Genomic DNA, 20,225 nt, shown 5'->3' with positions numbered 1-20,225 from the left:
TGTGTGCCAGAGCGCAGAATAATTTATGAATTTACGAACACACTTATCGCTCGCTGGCCCTCCAGGGTGAATTTACGAACGCACCCAGAGTTAGCTGTTGGTGTTGCACTCACTGAAGAGAAACACACGAGAAGAGGAAGAAATCAGGTTTTATTTGTTAGACATACCAAGCGGAGCACCATGGCTTCAGGTGGAGAGTAAGTTGGCGTTGCTAAATAATCTTGGTTTTAACTTTACCTAGATAGAATCCGGTAACCAATAACGTTCGCTTTGTTAGCTAGCTTTCGGTTTCTAGTACAAATAACTAGCTAGCTAGCTACTAACGCTACCTTTTAGCTAAGATCGGTATGTGTTTTATATGGATGTAGCTAGGCATATAACTAGTAAAAGAGAACAGAGAATACATGCAAATAATACTGTTACACAGAGTTATGGCCGCAAGATTATACCAGTGCCGGTTAGCTAGCTAGCCATGTCAAAAATAAAAGCCAGCCATCTACCAAAGTGTTAACTAGCAGCTTAGGTAGTTAACGTTAGCTAGCTACGTAGCTAGCTAACTGACAGCGACATGAATGTGTTTGTCATGTTGTGCCAACATTTGCTAAGTGATGTGTATGTATCTAGCTAACGTTTGCTAATTTGACAGTGAATTTGCTATAGCTACCTACATTAGCAAACTCGTGCTAATGACTGTCCACTAGCTCTCGCAGTTTTTCTTGCTGTGTCATGTGGGGCCTGCACAGCTGAATTTGATGTAAACGTTTAGCAAAACATTAGCATTTTGTACAGTAAACACCAGTGATACTCCCTTTTTCCCGTTCAAGAGTAAATATACATCTTATGTAGTTAGTTATATGGTACCTAATAGCTACTACTACTCTCCTCTCCTCTAGGATATTGTTGAATTTATATTTAATGTCTTGAAGGAGGCAATTGATTTAGGGGTCCTGCCTATTTCTATGACAAGGCCTAATTTCTGTAATCCACAAACCAAACAAAGATCCTATGATAGAAAATTGGAGACCAATCATATCAATGAACAATGATGGAAAACTACTTGCATCCATCTTTGCAGAAAGACTTTAAAAGGGTATTGACCAAATCATTGATGATACCCAGTCAGGTTTTATGAAGGGCAGCCATATGTAATAATATCCGACTAGTGTTGGACTTGATAGATTACACATTATGGAAGATGGCTTTATTTTATTTGTAGAATTTACAAGGCTTTTGATACAGTTGAACACCTATTTTTGAGAGTATTTTTGGGGGTTTTGGTCAATATTTTCAATGTGACACTTTATAATAATAGCAACAGCTCTTAAATTATCCCATGGAACCTCTGAGATTCGATATTAGACACAGAATTAAATAAGGATGCCCAATTTCTTCTTATTTGTATTGGTCACAAGTTATGGCACTTCATATCAATAAGGATAGTTTTAGAGGTATTCAGATACAAGATAAAGAGAAAATGTTAACAATTGGTTGAGGACACTTTTTTTTGTAAGATCATAATGAAGTCACGACAGCGATTGAGTGTATTAATGCCTTCTCACATGTATCTGGTTTATCTCTGAATATTAGGAAATGTGAATTATTTGTGTTGAAAAGATGTGACTTAAACTCTATGTAATATCCATGTAAAAGATGTGATCACATATCTTGGTATTAAAGTTTACAAAGATCAGAAAGGGCCAACTTAAATTTCTCTCCTATTGTAGAGAAAACTGTAAAAATATTTAACTCCTGGTTACTAAGTGATCTTTATCTGGATGTGTACTTTCGTCAAAATCTGAAGGTCTGTCCAGATTAGTTTATACCTCCCTTAACTTGGATGTTCGTCTGTCAGTAACTAAAATGGTTGATCCTAAATTCTTTAACTTCATATGGAGGAATTAACCTTATTATTTGAGAAAAGCTGTAATATGTAGTACCCAAAGTGAGGGAGGGTTGAATGCTCAGGATTTTAAAACCTCAAATATAATCTTTAAGATCAAATGCATACAAAACAATTTAAGAAATAAGGATTGCATTTGGAATATAATCCCTAATTTAATATTCCAACAGATTGGTGGTCTAGAATTTTTACGCAAATGCAACTTTGATGTGGCTAAGATCCCTATTAAGCTTGCTAACTTTAATAAACAAGTACTTCTAACTTGGAACCTTATGTACAAACAACTTTTCCCCACATAGTAGATATACAAGCTGTGATAATATAGACATACAAAAACAAGTCTTTGTTTTTCCAGAACTAGTTTGACAACAGCATTATCTGGGTTAAACAGTTATCAAATAATGATGGACAACCATATGATTATCCAGAATTCATGAGAACACACAATGTTACATTCACTACTGAGGAGTTTCAAATAGTTAAAAAGGTGCTATTCTTCTTTCAGGAGAATATAACAATACTCAAAGTGCAACTGCTGAGGATTTTGTAGCATCAATTCAGCTAGAAGGAATTTACATTTTACACACACACACACACACACACACACACACACACACACACACACACACACACACACACACACACACACACACACACACACTGCATTCGGAAACTACTTCACTTTTTCCACATTGTTACATTACAGCCTTATTCTAAAATGGATTGAATTGTTTTCTCCCTCAATCTACACACAATACCCCATTATAAAAGCAAAAACAGGTTTTTAGAAATGTTTGTAAATGTATTGAAAATAAAAACATTTACATAAGTATTCAGACCCTTTACTCAGTACTTTGTTGAAGCACCTTTGGCAGCGATTACTGCCTCGAGTCTTGTTGGGTATGACGCTACAAGATTGGCACACCTGTATTTGGGGAGTTTCTCCCATTCTCTGCAGATCCTCTCAGGATCTGCCAATCCTGTGGCAGATTACATTTCAAAACCCATCAAAATAGAATGGCTGCCCATTCTAGTAGTTAGTTTCACTACTGTATAATTAGAAACTGAAAGCAACTGGCCAATAGTTATTCTAAGTTTCTATCACTAGTCAGTAGGCACACTTTACTTTTCACCCAAAGAGACTACAGTTGATTTGATATAATAAGCTCATTACATCACACTAAGGATTAAAGGAAACCCTTTTATCGCTTAGCAAAACTTTCCAACAGTCAACTAGCTTGTCAGTATGTATTCCCAGGTTTAATGATCAAGTATGTTACATCTTGCCAGCTGATATATTTAGCATCTCTTTGATTATCCCTCAGATCGAAAAATGATGATCTATCCACAGCGATTTTAAAGCAAAAGACCAGGCCTAACCGGTTGGTTGTGGATGAATCTCTCAATGAGGACAACAGTGTGGTCTCGCTGTCTCAGGTGAGTCATTAGTGGGGTGAATGAATGGGGCTGGGACATTTTAGTGAACCCCCAGTCTGCACTGAGTGATACATATTTATTTCACCGGTAACTCACTCGTTCCAGTTGTGCGGGCTGTGTTAGACTGTTAAATCTTCACTGTGGGAGGTTCTATGTTAAATCAATAGGATTTAGTGTCTGACTGATTCTTCTGTCCTGCCCTAGGCCAAGATGGACGAGTTGCAGTTGTTCAGGGGAGACACAGTGCTGATGAAAGGAAAGAAGAGACGGGAGACGGTCTGCATCGTGCTCTCTGATGACACCTGCTCCGACGAGAAGGTCCGCATGAACAGAGTGGTCCGCAACAACCTAAGAGTCCGCCTGGGAGATGTTATCAGGTGAGATGGAACTGGATAACTTTGGCATCAATGCAGCATCATGTGTAAAACCAGACCTCTGCTCCTCCTTCAATGTACAGTAAAGCCCTGACATAATTCATTCTTTTGGTGGTCCCACAGTATTCAGCCATGCCCAGACGTGAAGTACGGGAAGCGGATCCACGTTCTGCCCATTGATGACACTGTGGAGGGGATCACAGGGAACCTGTTTGAGGTCTACCTCAAGCCCTACTTCCTGGAGGCCTACAGGCCCATCAGGAAAGGTAACAGTGATCCAAACTCGGTCCTGTGGCCCCCCTGTATGTTTTGTTTTTTGTCCTAGCACCACACAGCTAATTTAAATAATCAAAGCTTGATGATCAGTTGGTTATTTTAATCAGCTATATAGTGCTAGGGCAAAAAACAAAACATACAACCAGGATGGGCCCAGGACCGAGTTTGGGAAACTGTGATCCAAAGGACAACCCGGGGTGTGTTAAGGCAGTGACCATATGGGATAAAACGTTTTGAAACTGAGGAGGTACTTCCTCCACTTGAACATGACCCTGTACTCCAGAATATGTTCAGGGTCATGTTCATTAAGGCATGATTTCTTAATGGAAAACAAGTATTTTTTTTATTTGATAAGTACAGATGGTCCCTCCCTGTTTCACTTCAGAGTTTTCTTCCGATTTGTGTGTACTGAACAACCCTTGTTTGCTGGCACAGCCAGTGTTTCTCACAATATGATTATGAAAAACGCCAAGGCCAGAGGATTAAGCATGTGGGTCAATGCTTAATCTCTGTTTGTAGGGGACATCTTCCTGGTGAGGGGAGGAATGCGAGCTGTGGAGTTCAAGGTAGTGGAGACGGACCCCAACCCCTACTGCATCGTGGCCCCAGACACAGTCATCCACTGTGAGGGGGAGCCCATCAAACGAGAGGTACGGCTATATTCAGTACCAGCACTGCTGCAGTTTTCTATATCTTCAGTTGGCTCTTGTGCATGAGAGCAAGTTATCATCAAAGCTGGAGTTTTCAGAAATTGGATTTTTCTTGATTATTCAGTAATTCCAGATTTTTTTCTGATCGTAGAAAACTATTTCTTACATTTGTATGCCATCTGTAGCCTTTTGCCCTAGTTTCTTATGCTTTACTAACCACATCTATTTCTGTGTTTAGGATGAAGAGGAGTCTCTGAATGAGGTTGGCTATGATGACATTGGTGGTGTGAGGAAGCAGCTGGCCCAGATTAAGGAGATGGTGGAGCTGCCCCTGAGACACCCAGCACTGTTCAAGGCCATCGGCGTCAAGGTGAGCTAAATACACCTCTCATCCTTCACGTCAAACCTTGTGTACAATTATTAGATAAATGCCTAAAACTGGTTTCTTGTTTTAACCATACATTTTGATTTGGTTTGTTTATTTCGGTGAATGAATTGCTGTTGAATTACATTTTCATGTAAAACATTTTTTTATCACTTCTAATTTTCATTCAGCCTCCAAGGGGAATCCTGCTGTACGGACCCCCTGGAACAGGAAAGACTCTGATCGCCCGTGCTGTGGCAAATGAGACTGGAGCCTTCTTTTTCCTTATAAATGGTGAGCGACTGAAGGACAAAAGCTTTTGTAGTTTTTCATCAGCATTTCGTTAAATTTCATTTAAATTCAGTCAATGCATGAAGTAGATTGAAATTCCATTAAAAATACTTAAAAGTTTTTAGTTGGAATTTCAATGCAACTGACTGAATTTTTAATTGATTGACCCTAAATCTGTTGTTCATTGATGGTCAAAATTACACATTCAGTGTGTTTGTTGTCAGGATGTTTCCTAATAGTTGAACTTGTGCCTGCTAAATGTTTCAGGGCCTGAGATCATGAGTAAACTGGCCGGAGAGTCTGAGAGTAACCTGAGGAAGGCCTTCGAGGAGGCTGAGAAGAATGCCCCTGCCATCATCTTCATTGATGAACTGGACGCCATTGCACCAAAAAGAGAAAAGGTAGGTCTTCTGATACAGTTTCCTTCTCATCCAATAGACCAATGTTCTTCTTCCTGTCCCAAGTCATGTTTGTTAGGGAGAAAGTTTTGAAACTGAGTGAAACGGGAAGGTACTACCTGAACTCAAGTTTTGCTACATTGTGTCCTACTGAACACAACCCTGGAGGCCCACAGGGTGTGCAGGCTTTTTTTCAAGCCCAGCTCAAACACTTTTTTGGAGTTGAATCAGGTGTGGTAGCACAGGGCTAGAACAAAAGCCTGCACGCCCAGTTGAACATTTGTGATACTTATGCTAAAATGTTTATTCTCCTGAGCCATTTACTGTGTTCGTATTCTTATCTTTTATTATTTCTAAAAGTTGCATTGTCGAGAAAGAACCTGCAAGTAGTAGTGGAGAGGCGCATGTGCGTACCGATAGGATGCATGGGGTGTGAGTAGATCCGTTTTGAACCGATAACTGGTTATATGATGAAGCCAGACAAGAAGGTTTTTAAATCAAGCCTCTAAAAATCAATATATCCCCAAGCAACTGGGACAGAGTGAGAGGTCAGTTATGTGCAACAGCAATCCAATCAGTTGGTTAAGCGAACGCAACGACACAAATTAAACAAGCCATGGCTTCCCCCAGAGGAAAAGACAAGGAGCAACTTGGAGATGCAAACGATGGTAATGAACAGCTAAAGGATATCCAGGAAAACATAGCTAAAATGCTCTCAATGCCCATCAAAACAAACAAACTGCTACAAGCTGTTAAAAAAGTAGTCTATTGTGTCATACATGCACATACAAGGTGTGTGCATGAATGAACAAGACCACAAAATTAGCCTTGTGGAAACAAAGTTGCAAACTTTAGATTAATTGTATCAGCAAGAAATCAGAATGAGACGAAACAGGAGAATATTGTCCTGCCGGAAGACGAGGAAAAGGGAGACGTTTCCAGCTACGTGGTCAAATTGATAAAAGGAACTTGATGTGAATATATCACCAGAGGATCTGGAACGATAGCATAGGATGGCGTGAAACAGAAATACCCTCGCTAAATCCCCTCGCATGGTAATCGTCAAGCTGTGGAACTATCAGACCAAAGTCAACATGCTGACTGCACAGGGGTGAAAGGAGATCAAAATCCATGGCTAGTCAATTCGATTCATCCAGGACCTGTCTGCTAGGCTGAGAAAAAACCCACAAGGATTACATTCCCATCAATCACTGGAAGAGAACGCAACGGAAGGAATTCACAAGCACTGATGAAGCCCTAAACAAGCTACAAGAAACCTTTCCTGTTGAAGGAGAGCCACCTGCCCTGAGGAGAGGAAGGATCGGGAAAAAGTGATAAGCACACTAGGCTACATACAATAACCTGATCTTGGGCGTCACATACAATATTCTTTCCCCCTCCCTAATACCATATTATACTTTCCCCAAGTAACAGTTCTTCTCCAGGAAGTAACGATAGAAGTAGCTGATGCCAATGGGTTACATGGACACTGAAAAGGAAATATAGCATGTATGTCAATAACTATTCTGTGGGTGGGTGGATGTTTGCCTCTGCATATAAATGTGAGTGTGAAGGAGGGTGGATATGTGTAGGGGGGGGAGAATGGGTATGGATGCATAAGGGTATATGTTGTATGTGAATGAAGGAGAATGGATGAGTAAGTCCATGTATGGGTGTAAATGTGTCAGAAGAAGGGAGGGTGGAGAGTAGAGGTCGACCGATTAATTAGGGCCGATTTCAAGTTTTCATAACAATCGGTGATCGGTGTTTTTGGACACCGATTTGCCGAATAAAAAATAAAATAAATAAATACAATTATTTATTTATTTTTTACAACTTTTATTTAACTAGGTAAGTCAGTTAAGAACACATTCTTATTTTTAATGACGGCCTAAAAACGGCGGGTTAACTGCCTTGTTCAGGTGCAGAACGACAGATTTTTACATTGTCAGCTCGGGGATTCGTTTTTGCAACCTTCCGGTTACTAGTCCAACGCTCTAACCACCTGCCTTACATTGCACTTCACGAGGAGCCTGCGTGGCAGGCTGACTACCTGTTACGCGAGGGCAGCAAGAAGCCAAAGTAAGTTGCTAGCTAGCATTAAACTTATCTTATAAAAAACAATCTTAACATAATCACTAGTTAACTACACATGGTTGATGATATTACTAGTTTATCTAGCGTGTCCTGCGTTGCATATAATCGATGCGGTGCCTGTTCATTTCTCATCGAATCACAGCCTACTTCGACAAACGGGTGATGATTTAACAAGCGCATTTGCAAAAAAAGCACTGTCGTTGCACCAATGTACCTAACCATAAACATCAATGCCTTTATTTAAAATCAATACACAAGTATATATTTTTAAACCTGCATATTGAGTTAATATTGCCTGCTAACATGAATTTCTTATAACTAGGGAAATTGTGTCACCTCTCTTGCGTTCCATGTAAGCAGTCAGGGTATATGCAGCAGTTTGGGCCGCCTGGCTAATTGCGAACTGTGTGAAGTCCCTTTATTCCTAAGAAAGGCCGTAATTAATTTGCCAGAATTGTACATAATTATGACATAACATTGAAGGTTGTGCAATGTAACAGCAATATTTAGACTTAGGGTTGCCACCCGTTAGATAAAATACGGAACGGTAACGTATTTCACTGAAAGAATAAACGTTTTGTTTTCGAAATTATAGTTTCCGGATTCGACCAAAGGCTCGTATTTCTGTGTGTTATTATGTTATAATTAAGTCTATGATTTGATAGAGCAGTCTAACTGAGCGATGGTAGGCACCAGCAGGCTCGTAAGCATTCATTCAAACAGCACTTTCGTGCGTTTGCCAGCAGCTCTTCGCAATTCTTCAAGCATTGCGCTGTTTATGACTTCAAGCCTATCAACTCCCGAGATTAGGCTGGTGTAACCGATGTGAAATGGCTAGCTAGTTAGCGGGGTGCGCGCTAATAGCGTTTCAAACGTCACTCGCTCTGAGACTTGGAGTGGTTGTTCCCCTTGCTCTGCATGGGTAACGCTGCTTCGAGGGTGGCTGTTGTCGATGTGTTCCTGGTTTGAGCCCAGGTAGGAGCGAGGAGAGGGACGGAAGCTATACTGTTACACTGGCAATACTAAAGTGCCTATAAGAACATCCAATAGTCAAAGGTATATGAAATACAAATCGTATAGAGAGAAATAGTCCTATAATTCCTATAATAACTACAACCTAAAACTTCTTACCTAGGAATATTGAAGACTCATGTTAAAAGGAACCACCAGCTTTCATATGTTCTCATGTTGAGCAAGGAACTTAAACGTTAGCTTTTTTACATAGCACATATTGCACTTTTACTTTCTTCTCCAACACTTTGTTTTTGCATTATTTAAACCAAATTGAACATGTTTCATTATTTATTTGAGGCTAAATTGATATTATTGTATTATATTAAGTTAAAATAAGTGTTCATTCAGTATTGTTGTAATTGTCATTATTACAAATAAAAAATAAATAAAAAAATTGGTCGATTTTAATATTGGCTTTTTTGGTCCTCCAATAATCGGTATCGGCGTTGAAAAATCATAATCGGTCGACCTCTAGTGGAGAGGGACAAGATTGGCTTGGTAAATAGGGGAGGAAGAATTTATCTAGTGTAATTGTATTTATTTTTGTGACTTGCAAACTTGCTGTAAACTAAGAGTCCTGGCCAAATTAGTAGAGGTCAAGTGATTATTCCTTGTTTGCCAACCAATGGTGGTTATTGGTGAGAGTGGAGGTGGGCTCTGAGGGATTGGGACGGGGGAGCTGGGAGGGCATCAGACAAACTTCCCTGAAGTATGTGTGGTGCCTCCACTCATCTCACTTCTCTCGGTGGACCCACTCTCCCCAGTTAGAGCCCCACCAGCCACTATACTTTAATTTAATTCACAAGGTTATTACAAATTGACCACAGTATTTAAGTGGCAGTCTTTCTCCAATGTACACTAAACAAAAACATCAACACAACATGTAAAGGGTTGGTCTCATGTTCCATATGCACAAAAAGCTTCTCAAATTTGGTCCACAAATTTGTTTACATCCCTGTTAGTGAGCATTTCTTCTTTGCCAAGATAAACCATGATCATTACACTGGGACAATAAAATCCCACTAAAATGTGAAGTTCACACAACACAACGCCACAAATATCTCAAGTTTTGAGGGAGCGTGCAATTGGCATGCCAACTGCAGGTATGACCTCCAGAGCGGTTGCCAGAGAATTGAATGTTAATTTCTTTACCATAAGCCATCTCCAAACATCATTTTAGAGAATTTGGCAGTATGTCCAGCTGGCTTCACAACCGCAGTATGGTGTCGTGTGGGCAAGCGGTTTGCTGATGTCAACGTTGTGAAGAGTGCACCGCAGTGGTGTTATGGTATGGGCAGGCATAAGCGACAAGCAACGAACACAATTGTCTTTTATCGATGGTAATTTGAATGCCCAGAGACACAAGGATGAGAGGCCCACTGTTGTGCCATTCATCCGCTTCAGCCTGATAATGCACAACCCCATGTCACAAGGATCTGTACACAATTCCTGGAAGCTGAAATTGTCCCAGTTTCTCCATGGCTTGCATACTCACCAGACATGTCACCCATTAAGCATGTTTGGGATGCTCTGGATCGATGTGCACGACAGCGTGTTCCAGTTCCCGCTAATATCCAGCAACTTCGCACAGCCATCGAAGAGGAGTGGGACAACATTCCACAGGTCACAATCTAAAGCCTGATCAACTCTATGCGAAGGAGATGTGTCACGCTGCATGAAGCAAATGGCGGTCACACCATATACTGACTGGTTTTCTGATCCATGCCCCTACCTGTTTGAGGTATCTGTGACCAACACATGCATATCTATATTACCAGTCATGTGAAATCCATAGATTAGGGCCTAATGAATTTCAATTGACTGATTTCCTTTACATGAACTGTAACTTAGTAAAATCTTTGAAATTATTGCATGTGGCGTTTATTTTTTGTTCAGTAATAATCAAACTCCCAGCAACTATTTTAACAGGTAACCTAAATCATGTATTCAGCTAGTTAGACAGACATGGCAATAAAATACAATTTTAAAAAAGGGATTCAAGGAACCTCCAAAGAGGCTGAAAAACAATCACTACAGGACACCTGGAGATTATTATTCCCAACTACAAAAGACAAAAAAAAAAAGCTCAAGAATAGCTTTTTACAGAAATGCACTCAACATTATACTGGGAGCTAAAAATCGATATATAGTGATATCGGATCATTCTCCTCTATCATGCTTTTATACCAACAGAAAATACACTTAGTGACAGAATATGGAGAATGAACAGTGCATCTTCACCCTACATTTTATTATATACACTGCTCAAAAAAATAAAGGGAACACTTAAACAACACAATGTAACTCCAAGTCAATCCCACTTCTGAAATCAAACTGTCCACTTAGGAAGCAACACTGATTGACAATAAATTTCACATGCTGTTGTGCAAATGGAATAGACAAAAGGTGGAAATTATAGGCAATTAGCAAGACACCCCCAATAAAGGAGTGGTTCTGCAGGTGGTGACCACAGACCACTTCTCAGTTCCTATGCTTCCTGGCTGATGTTTTGGTCACTTTTGAATGCTGGCGGTGCTTTCACTCTAGTGGTAGCATGAGACGGAGTCTACAACCCACACAAGTGGCTCAGGTAGTGCAGCTCATCCAGGACGGCACATCAATGCGAGCTGTGGCAAGAAGGTTTGCTGTGTCTGTCAGCGTAGTGTCCAGAGCATGGAGACGCTACCAGGAGACAGGCCAGTACATCAGGAGACGTGGAGGAGGCCGTAGGAGGGCAACAACCCAGCAACAGGACCACTACCTCCGCCTTTGTGTAAGGAGGAGCACTGCCAGAGCCCTGCAAAATGATCTCCAGCAGGCCACAAATGTGCATGTGTCTGCTCAAACGGTCAGAAACATTTATTGTCAATCAGTGTTGCTTCCTAAGTGGACAGTTTGATTTCACAGAAGTGTGATTGACTTGGAGTTACATTGTGTTGTTTAAGCGTTCCCTTTATTTTTTTGAGCAGTGTATGTAAACAAAAAATGAAGACCTTTACAAATGTGGACAAAGAAAAGCAGACCCCCAACATAATTTGGGATGTTTTTAAGGCGTACATTATCAATCTCCTAATCTCATACTCTGCAAAAGTCAAATCTTGAGTTAGAAATGTAAATTAAAGAAATACATCTTTGAAAAAGCCCATTTAAAAAAATAAGATTTACATGGTAAAGAAGGAAATACAATTTCTGAATTTTAAGCAGGAATTTTCTACTTGGAGAGCCAAAAACTACAGGTTAAACTCAAAGCATACTATTTAATGGCAAACAAACCTGGTAAACACCTCGCAGCCCTCGCAAAATGAATACGCCAAACCAGTTAGTTTCAAAAGGATAAGGATACAAACGCTTTAAATCAGAAACAATGCTATTAATAATTTAAAAAGCTTTATTAAAATAACCGTTGGTCTGATCCTATAGCCGCCTTAGACTCAACAACCATCAGCAGAAAATTACTAAAAATGGAAATCACCCAACAATAAATATATTAGACAATTAAAACATTCATGGAGAAAAGCACCAGGGATGGATGGCTTTCCCATAACATTTTATTTGATATTCTGGGACAAAGTAGCGCCCCTATTTATTCAAAATGAGAACACTCATCACTAAATTCAGTGCTTCTGAGTTCCATGTATCAAACTGTTATTTCAGTTATATTAAAACCAGGAAAATCTTGAGTCTGTAAAATAACAAAATTCTTAAACAACGCTATGGCAGAAGTATTACCAGACTTGACACACAATCAAACAGGGTTAGTTAAAAATAGACACTTACAAACAAATACAAAAACATGTTTTAGTATAATACAATGTGCTAAGAAACAAAATGGCGATTCATCAATAATGACTATTGATGCCGAAAAGGCTTTCGACCGTCTTGAATGGCCTTTTCTATTAACTTTTTGAAGCATTCAACTTTCCAGCTGATAATACATTTCGCAAAAATATATACAAATGATACATTATCTGATGAAATTGCTTTAGAAATTGGTACGAGGAATATTCTCAGAATATTTTAAGTTCTCAGGATATAAAATTTACGTGGAGAAAAAAAACAGAAAAGGCAATAGGAAAAATAACTGATGGACATAAAAAATATTAAACGTAGGATGCTTAAGTGACAACACATTCTAATATTGAAACTCTTTGCTACGAGACTCGAAATTGAACTCCGGTGCATCCTGTTTCCATTGGTCATCCTTGATGTTTCTACAACTGGATTGAAATCCACCTGTGGTAAATTCAATTGATTGGACATGATTTGGAACGGTGCACACCTGTCTAAATAAGGTTCCACAGTTGACAGTGTATGTCAGAGCAAAAACCAAGCCATGAGATCGAAGAGTTGTCCGTATCGCTCCAAGACAGGATTGTGTCGAGGCACAGATCTGGGGAAGGGTAGCAAAAAATGTCTACAGTATTGAAGGTCCCCAAGAACACAGTGGCCTCCATAATTCTTACATGGAAGAAGTTTGGAACCACCAAGACTTCCAAGAGCTGGCCGCTTGGCGAAACTTAGCAATCGGGGGGAGAAGGGCCTTGGTCAGGAACTTGATGGCCACTCTGACAGAGCTCCAGAGTTCCTCTGTGAGGATGGGAGAACCTTCTAGAAAGACAACCATCGGGTCTTTATGGAGGATGACCAGATGGGAAGACACTCCTCAGTAAAAGGTACATGAGAGCCCGCTTGGAGTTTGCCAAAAAGCACCTAAAGGACTCTGACCATGAGAAACAAGATTCTCTCGTCTGATGAAACCAAGATTGAACTCTTTGGCCTGAATGCCAAACGTCACGTCTGGAGGAAACCTGGCACCATCCCTACGGTGAAGCATGGTGGTGGTAGCATCATGTTGTGAGGATGTTTTTCAGCGGCAGGGATTGGGAGACTAGTCAAGATCGAGGCAAAGATGAACAGAGCAAAGTACAGAGATCCTGATGAAAACCTGCTCCAGGGTGCTCAAGTCCTCAGACTGGGACGAAGGTTCACCTTCCAACAGGACAACGACCCTAAGCACACAGCCAAGACAACACAGGAGTCTGAATGTCCTTGAGTGGCCCAGCCAGTGCCCGGACTTGAACATCACTGAAGAGACCTGAAAATAGCTGTGCAACGAAGCTCCCCAGCCAACCTGACAGAGCTTGAGAGGATCTGCAGAAAAGAATGGGAGAAACTCCCCCAAATACAGGTGTGCCAAGCTTGTAGCGTCATACCCAAGAAGACTTTAGGTTGTAATCACTGCCAAAGGTACTTCAACAAAGGACTGAGTAAATGGTCTGAATAATTAGGTAAATGTGATCAGTTTACTTCATTTTTTAGTAAAAAATGTAAATGAACCTGTTTTTGCTTTGTCATTATGGGGTATTGTGTGTCAATTGAGGGGGAAAACTGTTTAATCTATTTTGGAATAAGGCTGTTACGTAACAAAGGGGTCTGAATACTTTCTGAATGCACTGGTTGTTTGTAACATCGAATTGTAATACATATAGAATCGCAGTACATATTATATCGGCACCTAAGTATCGTGATATTGTATCATAAGGTCCCTATCAATTCCCAACCCTACCTGCAAGTAAGTATTTTGTTGGACGGTGTACATCATGTGTGTCCTGTACATATGACTAATACAACTTAAAACTTGGGTCTCTAGGACCAGGGTTGAATGACACTACAGTATATTCTCTATAAGATGAAACTCTTATACTCTCTACCATAAACTTGACCTCCTTGGGGTCAACAGAAAAAGTAATTAACCCTCTATTTTGTCCTGTGTAGACACACGGTGAGGTGGAGAGGCGCATCGTGTCCCAACTCCTCACACTCATGGACGGCCTTAAGCAGCGTGCTCACGTCATCGTCATGGCAGCCACCAACAGACCCAACAGCATTGACGCCGCCCTCAGGCGATTTGGTAAGATCCCTCAGTGCACTTGTAGACCTAGAATGTAACAGTTTCACTTCTTAAATCAAGTTCTTAGTTTTACCAGAGGTCTCTTGTATTTGACTAATATCTTCATCCTTTAAAAAAAATTATTTGTCATTACTGCTTGTGAATCAGCAGGGTTGGTGGTAACAGAAATACAATGGAATTGAATCTATTTATATGCTGGTTAGTGAGGCTGACCTTAACTGTGTGATGTTTCTCCTTAGGGCGTTTTGACAGGGAGGTGGACATTGGCATTCCTGACGCAACAGGCAGACTGGAGATCCTCCAGATCCATACCAAGAACATGAAACTATCCGACGACGTCGACCTCGAGCAGGTGTGTGTATAACACTGCTGTAATTTACAGAGTGAGGTTGTCAATTAAACATTTTGTGTATGTAAGGTAGAATGAAAAGTTGTGAGTGGGTTTAAGTGAAGTCCCTGCCATGTTGATACTGTATGTGTGACCATGTCTGTCTGTGTCCTCCAGGTTGCCAATCAGACTCACGGCCACGTGGGTGCTGACCTGGCTGCTCTGTGCTCTGAAGCCGCTCTGCAGGCCATCAGGAAGAAGATGGATCTCATTGACCTTGAGGACGAGACCATCGACGCAGAGGTCATGAACTCACTTGCCGTCACCATGGACGACTTCAGAGTAATGAACTGGATTATTTTCTCCAACACACACAGCACTCAAAGTAGCTTCTACTGCACTGAGAACTTTATTCACCCTTCTGTTTTTCATCACTATGCAAATCTGCAGCATCCAGTATTTGTCTTTTTGCTAATGGTCTGAGGACAGCCGTACCTATTGAGCATTAGAACCAGTTGTAGCAGAGAATCGTTAAGCCAGCTGGACTAACCAGTTGTATGTGGGTTGTGTTTCAGTGGGCTCTGAGCCAGAGCAACCCATCTGCCCTGAGAGAGACTGTGGTGGAGGTGCCCAACATCAGCTGGGAGGACATCGGTGGTCTGGAAGATGTCAAGAGGGAACTCCAGGAGCTTGTACAGGTAGGCCATGTTCTAGTCGTGGGGTATGTTACTGATGAGATGCAGATTTATATACCATGAAAGCTATTGTAATTTGTTGATTTTGTATCATTCATTGAAAGAGTGAGGAGTCCGAATGATGAATCCCTTCACAGGTGTTATCATTCTACAATGGTCCCCTGCAGCGTACGATTAGACCGCTTATTTAGAACGTCCAGTTTTGATGACGCAACAGTCAGCATTTGAGCTAGCCACACTTTTTTCCCCCACAGAAACATTTAGCACAAACAGTCCTTAATAAGTTGTCCTGAACGTGACCAGTTTATTGTAATTTTCAGACATTCACAGAAGTAGCGATAGCATACACAATCATCCAAACCGGAAAATGTAGCCTACACTAGTCCTAGCGCTAACTGAGGAAAGATTGGCGTATTTAGATAACGCTCGGCTGTCAAACCACAATATGAATTAGCTAATAGCAATTACTATAAATAATTCATCACGTGAGCTCACAATTGATCTAAATAATTGAGTAAATCACTTTCTAGAAATCGTAAGTAATCAGACCATGGGTAGTTTGTGCGCGCCGCCATGTTTGTTTTTTCGTGTCAACCAAAGATACGAGGAGTTTGGTCTGTTTGCAAGTATGCATGTTGAAGAGGGTGTGTCGTCTACGATAATTCACTTCCCTTCATTCACTTCCGGAAGTTTACCCTTAACATATTTTGTCTGACAGACGTTTACGTGACACCCAGAATGCATTGTATGATGTCAACAAACATGGCGCCACACATAGCTGGCAAATAGCTTAGCATTAGCTCATTATAATCAGTAGAACATTCAAAAAGGTATTTTACACACATCATAGGTGTCCATTACAATCTATGCAATAATCAGAATGCCTTATTTGTAAACAGTACTTGAAAACATGTGAATAAAACTGTAAATACATTATGCTCCATACATACCTACTGTATGCTACAGTAGAAACGACAACACGATATACAGGAAATAAGGCACTAACTTTGATAGGAACGCACACATGTCCAAAGTTATTATTTGCAAGGAAAACATCAAGCCAGGCAATGCAAGCACCAAACAGAATTTTCCAATTTGTGCAATGTCTGCATACTTGATCTGTGGAAACATTGGTGAAGTGCTTGGGCTCTCCTCGAAGAGAGAAGTTTGTCTTGGTCAGTAAAGCCTCAGACATAAATTGTCCTCAACACTGAAATTAGTTACGTCTATGTGAATTAATAAGGAGGCGGAACAGACCTCAATTAAAATTGTTGTTTAAAAAAATACCACTTGTTAGAAAATCATTTTTAATTGTCAAGTGGAAAAACAGCCTATAGATAATTAGCAGGCAGCTAATTATCACATTTTGGAACAGTGACATCACGTGCATAAAACAACTCCTGCTGAGGCGACCGTTAGAGATATTTGGAACTCTCATGTGAAAAGCTTAATTAATGGTTTGTCTAACCTTCACGATCTTCTTTTCTTCTTCTCTTCAGTACCCAGTGGAGCACCCAGACAAGTTCTTGAAGTTCGGCATGACCCCATCCAAGGGCGTGCTGTTCTACGGACCCCCAGGTTGCGGTAAGACCCTGCTGGCCAAGGCCATCGCCAACGAGTGCCAGGCCAACTTCATCTCCATCAAAGGGCCCGAGTTGCTCACCATGTGGTTCGGCGAGTCTGAGGCCAATGTCCGAGAGATCTTCGACAAGGTAAGGCTAAACCGATTTATCAAGATCCCTCTAACCTCGTATTTTATGTTGTATTTTTTTTAAATCAATTGTATGACATCTAATTTGTGTGTTACACATGCACAAAAGATGGTTAATAAATGTGAAATGCTTATTCTCCTTTTCCATTGCAAAACGTTTTCTGTTGTGTGCCCCAATGAACCTATATCGTACCCTCCTAAACCCTCGATCTTCCAGGCTCGCCAGGCCGCCCCCTGCGTGCTCTTCTTTGACGAGCTGGACTCCATCGCCAAGGCGCGTGGCGGCAACGCGGGTGATGGTGGCGGAGCAGCCGACCGCGTCATCAACCAGATCCTAACGGAGATGGACGGCATGTCCAGCAAGAAGAACGTCTTCATCATTGGCGCCACCAACAGGTTGGCCATCTTCACCCCTTACTCTGCTTCACTGTTAATCTGAGTTTAAAAAACATTTCTAGCACTAGGCTTGCTGCTCTATGCAATATTTTATGGTTTTACTTGCAATGATAATATGTGGTAGTCTTCCCGACCTCAGTTCATTGCACTTTGTTCTTAGGTGGACAATAAGGTACTGTAAAATGAGATAGAAATGTAGGTTAAGCTAAATGACTAAACTGTGTGCCGTACTAGGCCTGATATCATCGACCCGGCCATCCTGAGGCCCGGCAGACTGGACCAGCTCATCTACATCCCCCTGCCAGATGAGAAGTCCCGCATCAACATCCTCGGAGCCAACCTCAGGAAGTCACCAATCGCCAAGGCAAGCCTCTATCTATTTATATGTGTATCTGGCCATGCGCTGACTGAACTGTTTTTCCCACCTCGGTCAGCATGTTCTGATTTGAGGGGTCGGGGCTCATTAAATGTCTTCATTCCAGGCTGGGCTTCATGTAAATGGGTAAAAAATGGGTTTGTGGGAAAAGTTGTTGATATGGAAATTGCTGTGTGAAACATAAATGTATTTTATAATCCCATTTACTGTTTGGTCTTTGTCTGGAAGTTGTTTTAATACTCCCTCTACCCCTGTATGATTAAAGGATGTGGACCTGGATTTCTTGGCCAAGATGACCAATGGTTTCTCTGGAGCTGACCTGACAGAGATCTGCCAGAGGGCCTGTAAGATGGCCATCAGGGAGTCCATCGAGAACGAGATCAGGAGAGAGAGGGAGAGGCAGACCAACCCCTCAGCCATGGTGAGTTTAGTCACTAATGAATCTGTATTTGTTCAATGACGCAGTCTAGACTATAGCTAACTTTGTGCATGTGAAGCCTGGGTAATGTAGGATCTGGGCTTATCACCAGCAGATTTAATTTCAGGAAGACACAAAACAACATTGCTGTATTCAATATTAAATGACTGAGTAAATCAACTGGGACACTTTGATTTCTATTCATTATGGATACACAGGAAGTATTTATTTTGCAAGGGAGAAGGGATGATGCATTTAACCTTAAACTGATTTACACACATACCGAAGGAAGAGAAGGCGTGATTGTATTTTATAGATACATTCTTTAACCCCCCCTTCACCTCTTTCTATCCCTCTTGCCCCCACAGGAGGTGGAGGAGGACGACCCTGTCCCAGAGATCCGTAAGGACCACTTTGAGGAGGCCATGCGTTTCGCCCGCCGCTCCGTCAGCGACAACGACATCCGCAAATACGAGATGTTCGCCCAGACGTTACAGCAGAGCAGAGGCTTCGGAAGTTTCCGGTAAGCAAAATGCACATAATACACAGTATTATTCAACACCATCATCCACTATCTCCGCTCCCATATATCCTAGATAATTTATAGTCTATATATGTAACAGTATAACTTTAGACCGTCCCCTCGCCCCGACACGGGCGCGAACCAGGGACCCTCTGCACACATCAACAACAGTCACCCACGAAGCATCGTTACCCATCGCTCCACAAAAGCCGCGGCCCTTGCAGAGCAAGGGGAACCACTACTTCTAGGTTTCAGAGCAAGTGACGTAACCAACTGAAAGGCTGCTAGCGCACACCACCGCTAACTAGCTAGCCATTTCACATTCGTTACATATACACCACCATTGGGAATGTTCATTCAACTTTTCTTACAAAATACGTCTATTCTATGTACAGCTAACAAGCCATGTGTTTTACATAAGGAATGTACTGGCAATACCAAGCTGGCGCCCCCTGATATGTGCTGTAATGAGCTAAACAATTCCTCTCCTGTCCTCGTCTCAGGTTCCCCACTAACTCTGCGCCAGGGGCTGGGCCCAGCCAGGGCTCTGCTGGTGGCAGCGGTGGCACAGTCTTCAACGAGGACAACGACGACGACCTCTATGGTTAAACCACACCATGACCCACAGTGGACCAAAACACAACCACTCCGTGGACTAAAGTTTCCGCATATACATTCTGGCAAATCTGTACAATGCCGCACAATATACACAAATATTTCCATGACCTAAAACAAAAAAAATCCCATTATTTACATACCTTTCTCATCCCCCTTTAATAGTTAGACAGCATGTTGCAGCTTGTCTGTGTTCTGGCATTTGCAGGACTTTTTCAAACCTTGTATGGATTTAAGGAGGGGGGGGCAGAAGCCAGTGTGAGTACATCTGGCTTCATATGTGCAACTAATGAAGGATATAAAACTAGCCTGTTAGAGGGAGGGGAATTGCTTATGACTTGTAATGTATGAATATATAGGGTTTAAAACATTTAAATTGAATTGTACGAAATTAAAACAATAAATTAACTCGTGAATAGTGGATGTCAGTTTGCAATTTGTACATTTTTGG

At 41.3% G+C, this 20,225-nt stretch overlaps 1 protein-coding gene across 1 annotated transcript; it reads left to right on the top strand.

Moving 5' to 3' along the window:
• The first annotated feature begins 39 nt into the window (after positions 1 to 39).
• Positions 40 to 20,192, top strand: LOC129818165 (transitional endoplasmic reticulum ATPase-like). The gene is made up of 18 exons (XM_055873826.1): positions 40 to 197; positions 3,226 to 3,337; positions 3,542 to 3,714; positions 3,835 to 3,977; positions 4,507 to 4,637; positions 4,876 to 5,007; positions 5,193 to 5,295; positions 5,560 to 5,693; positions 14,577 to 14,712; positions 14,952 to 15,064; positions 15,218 to 15,382; positions 15,616 to 15,738; positions 17,235 to 17,447; positions 17,664 to 17,842; positions 18,077 to 18,206; positions 18,484 to 18,639; positions 19,005 to 19,159; positions 19,663 to 20,192. The coding sequence occupies exons 1-18, from the start codon at positions 181 to 183 to the stop codon at positions 19,766 to 19,768; spliced, it is 2,421 nt and encodes an 806-aa protein (XP_055729801.1). The 5' UTR covers positions 40 to 180; the 3' UTR covers positions 19,769 to 20,192.
• Positions 20,193 to 20,225: the final 33 nt, after the last annotated feature.

The sequence above is a fragment of the Salvelinus fontinalis genome, chromosome 21 (assembly GCF_029448725.1).
Source record: "Salvelinus fontinalis isolate EN_2023a chromosome 21, ASM2944872v1, whole genome shotgun sequence".
Taxonomy (NCBI): Eukaryota; Metazoa; Chordata; class Actinopteri; order Salmoniformes; family Salmonidae; genus Salvelinus; species Salvelinus fontinalis.
Note: the sequence above shows the minus strand (reverse complement) of the source record. Positions and strands in the feature narration are given on the sequence as shown.

Coding starts and splice junctions, on each gene's coding strand:
- LOC129818165 (XM_055873826.1), top strand. Junction 15,065..15,217: donor ACGACGTCGACCTCGAGCAG/GTGTGTGTATAA, acceptor TGTGTCCTCCAG/GTTGCCAATCAGACTCACGG. Junction 17,448..17,663: donor TCCGAGAGATCTTCGACAAG/GTAAGGCTAAAC, acceptor TCGATCTTCCAG/GCTCGCCAGGCCGCCCCCTG.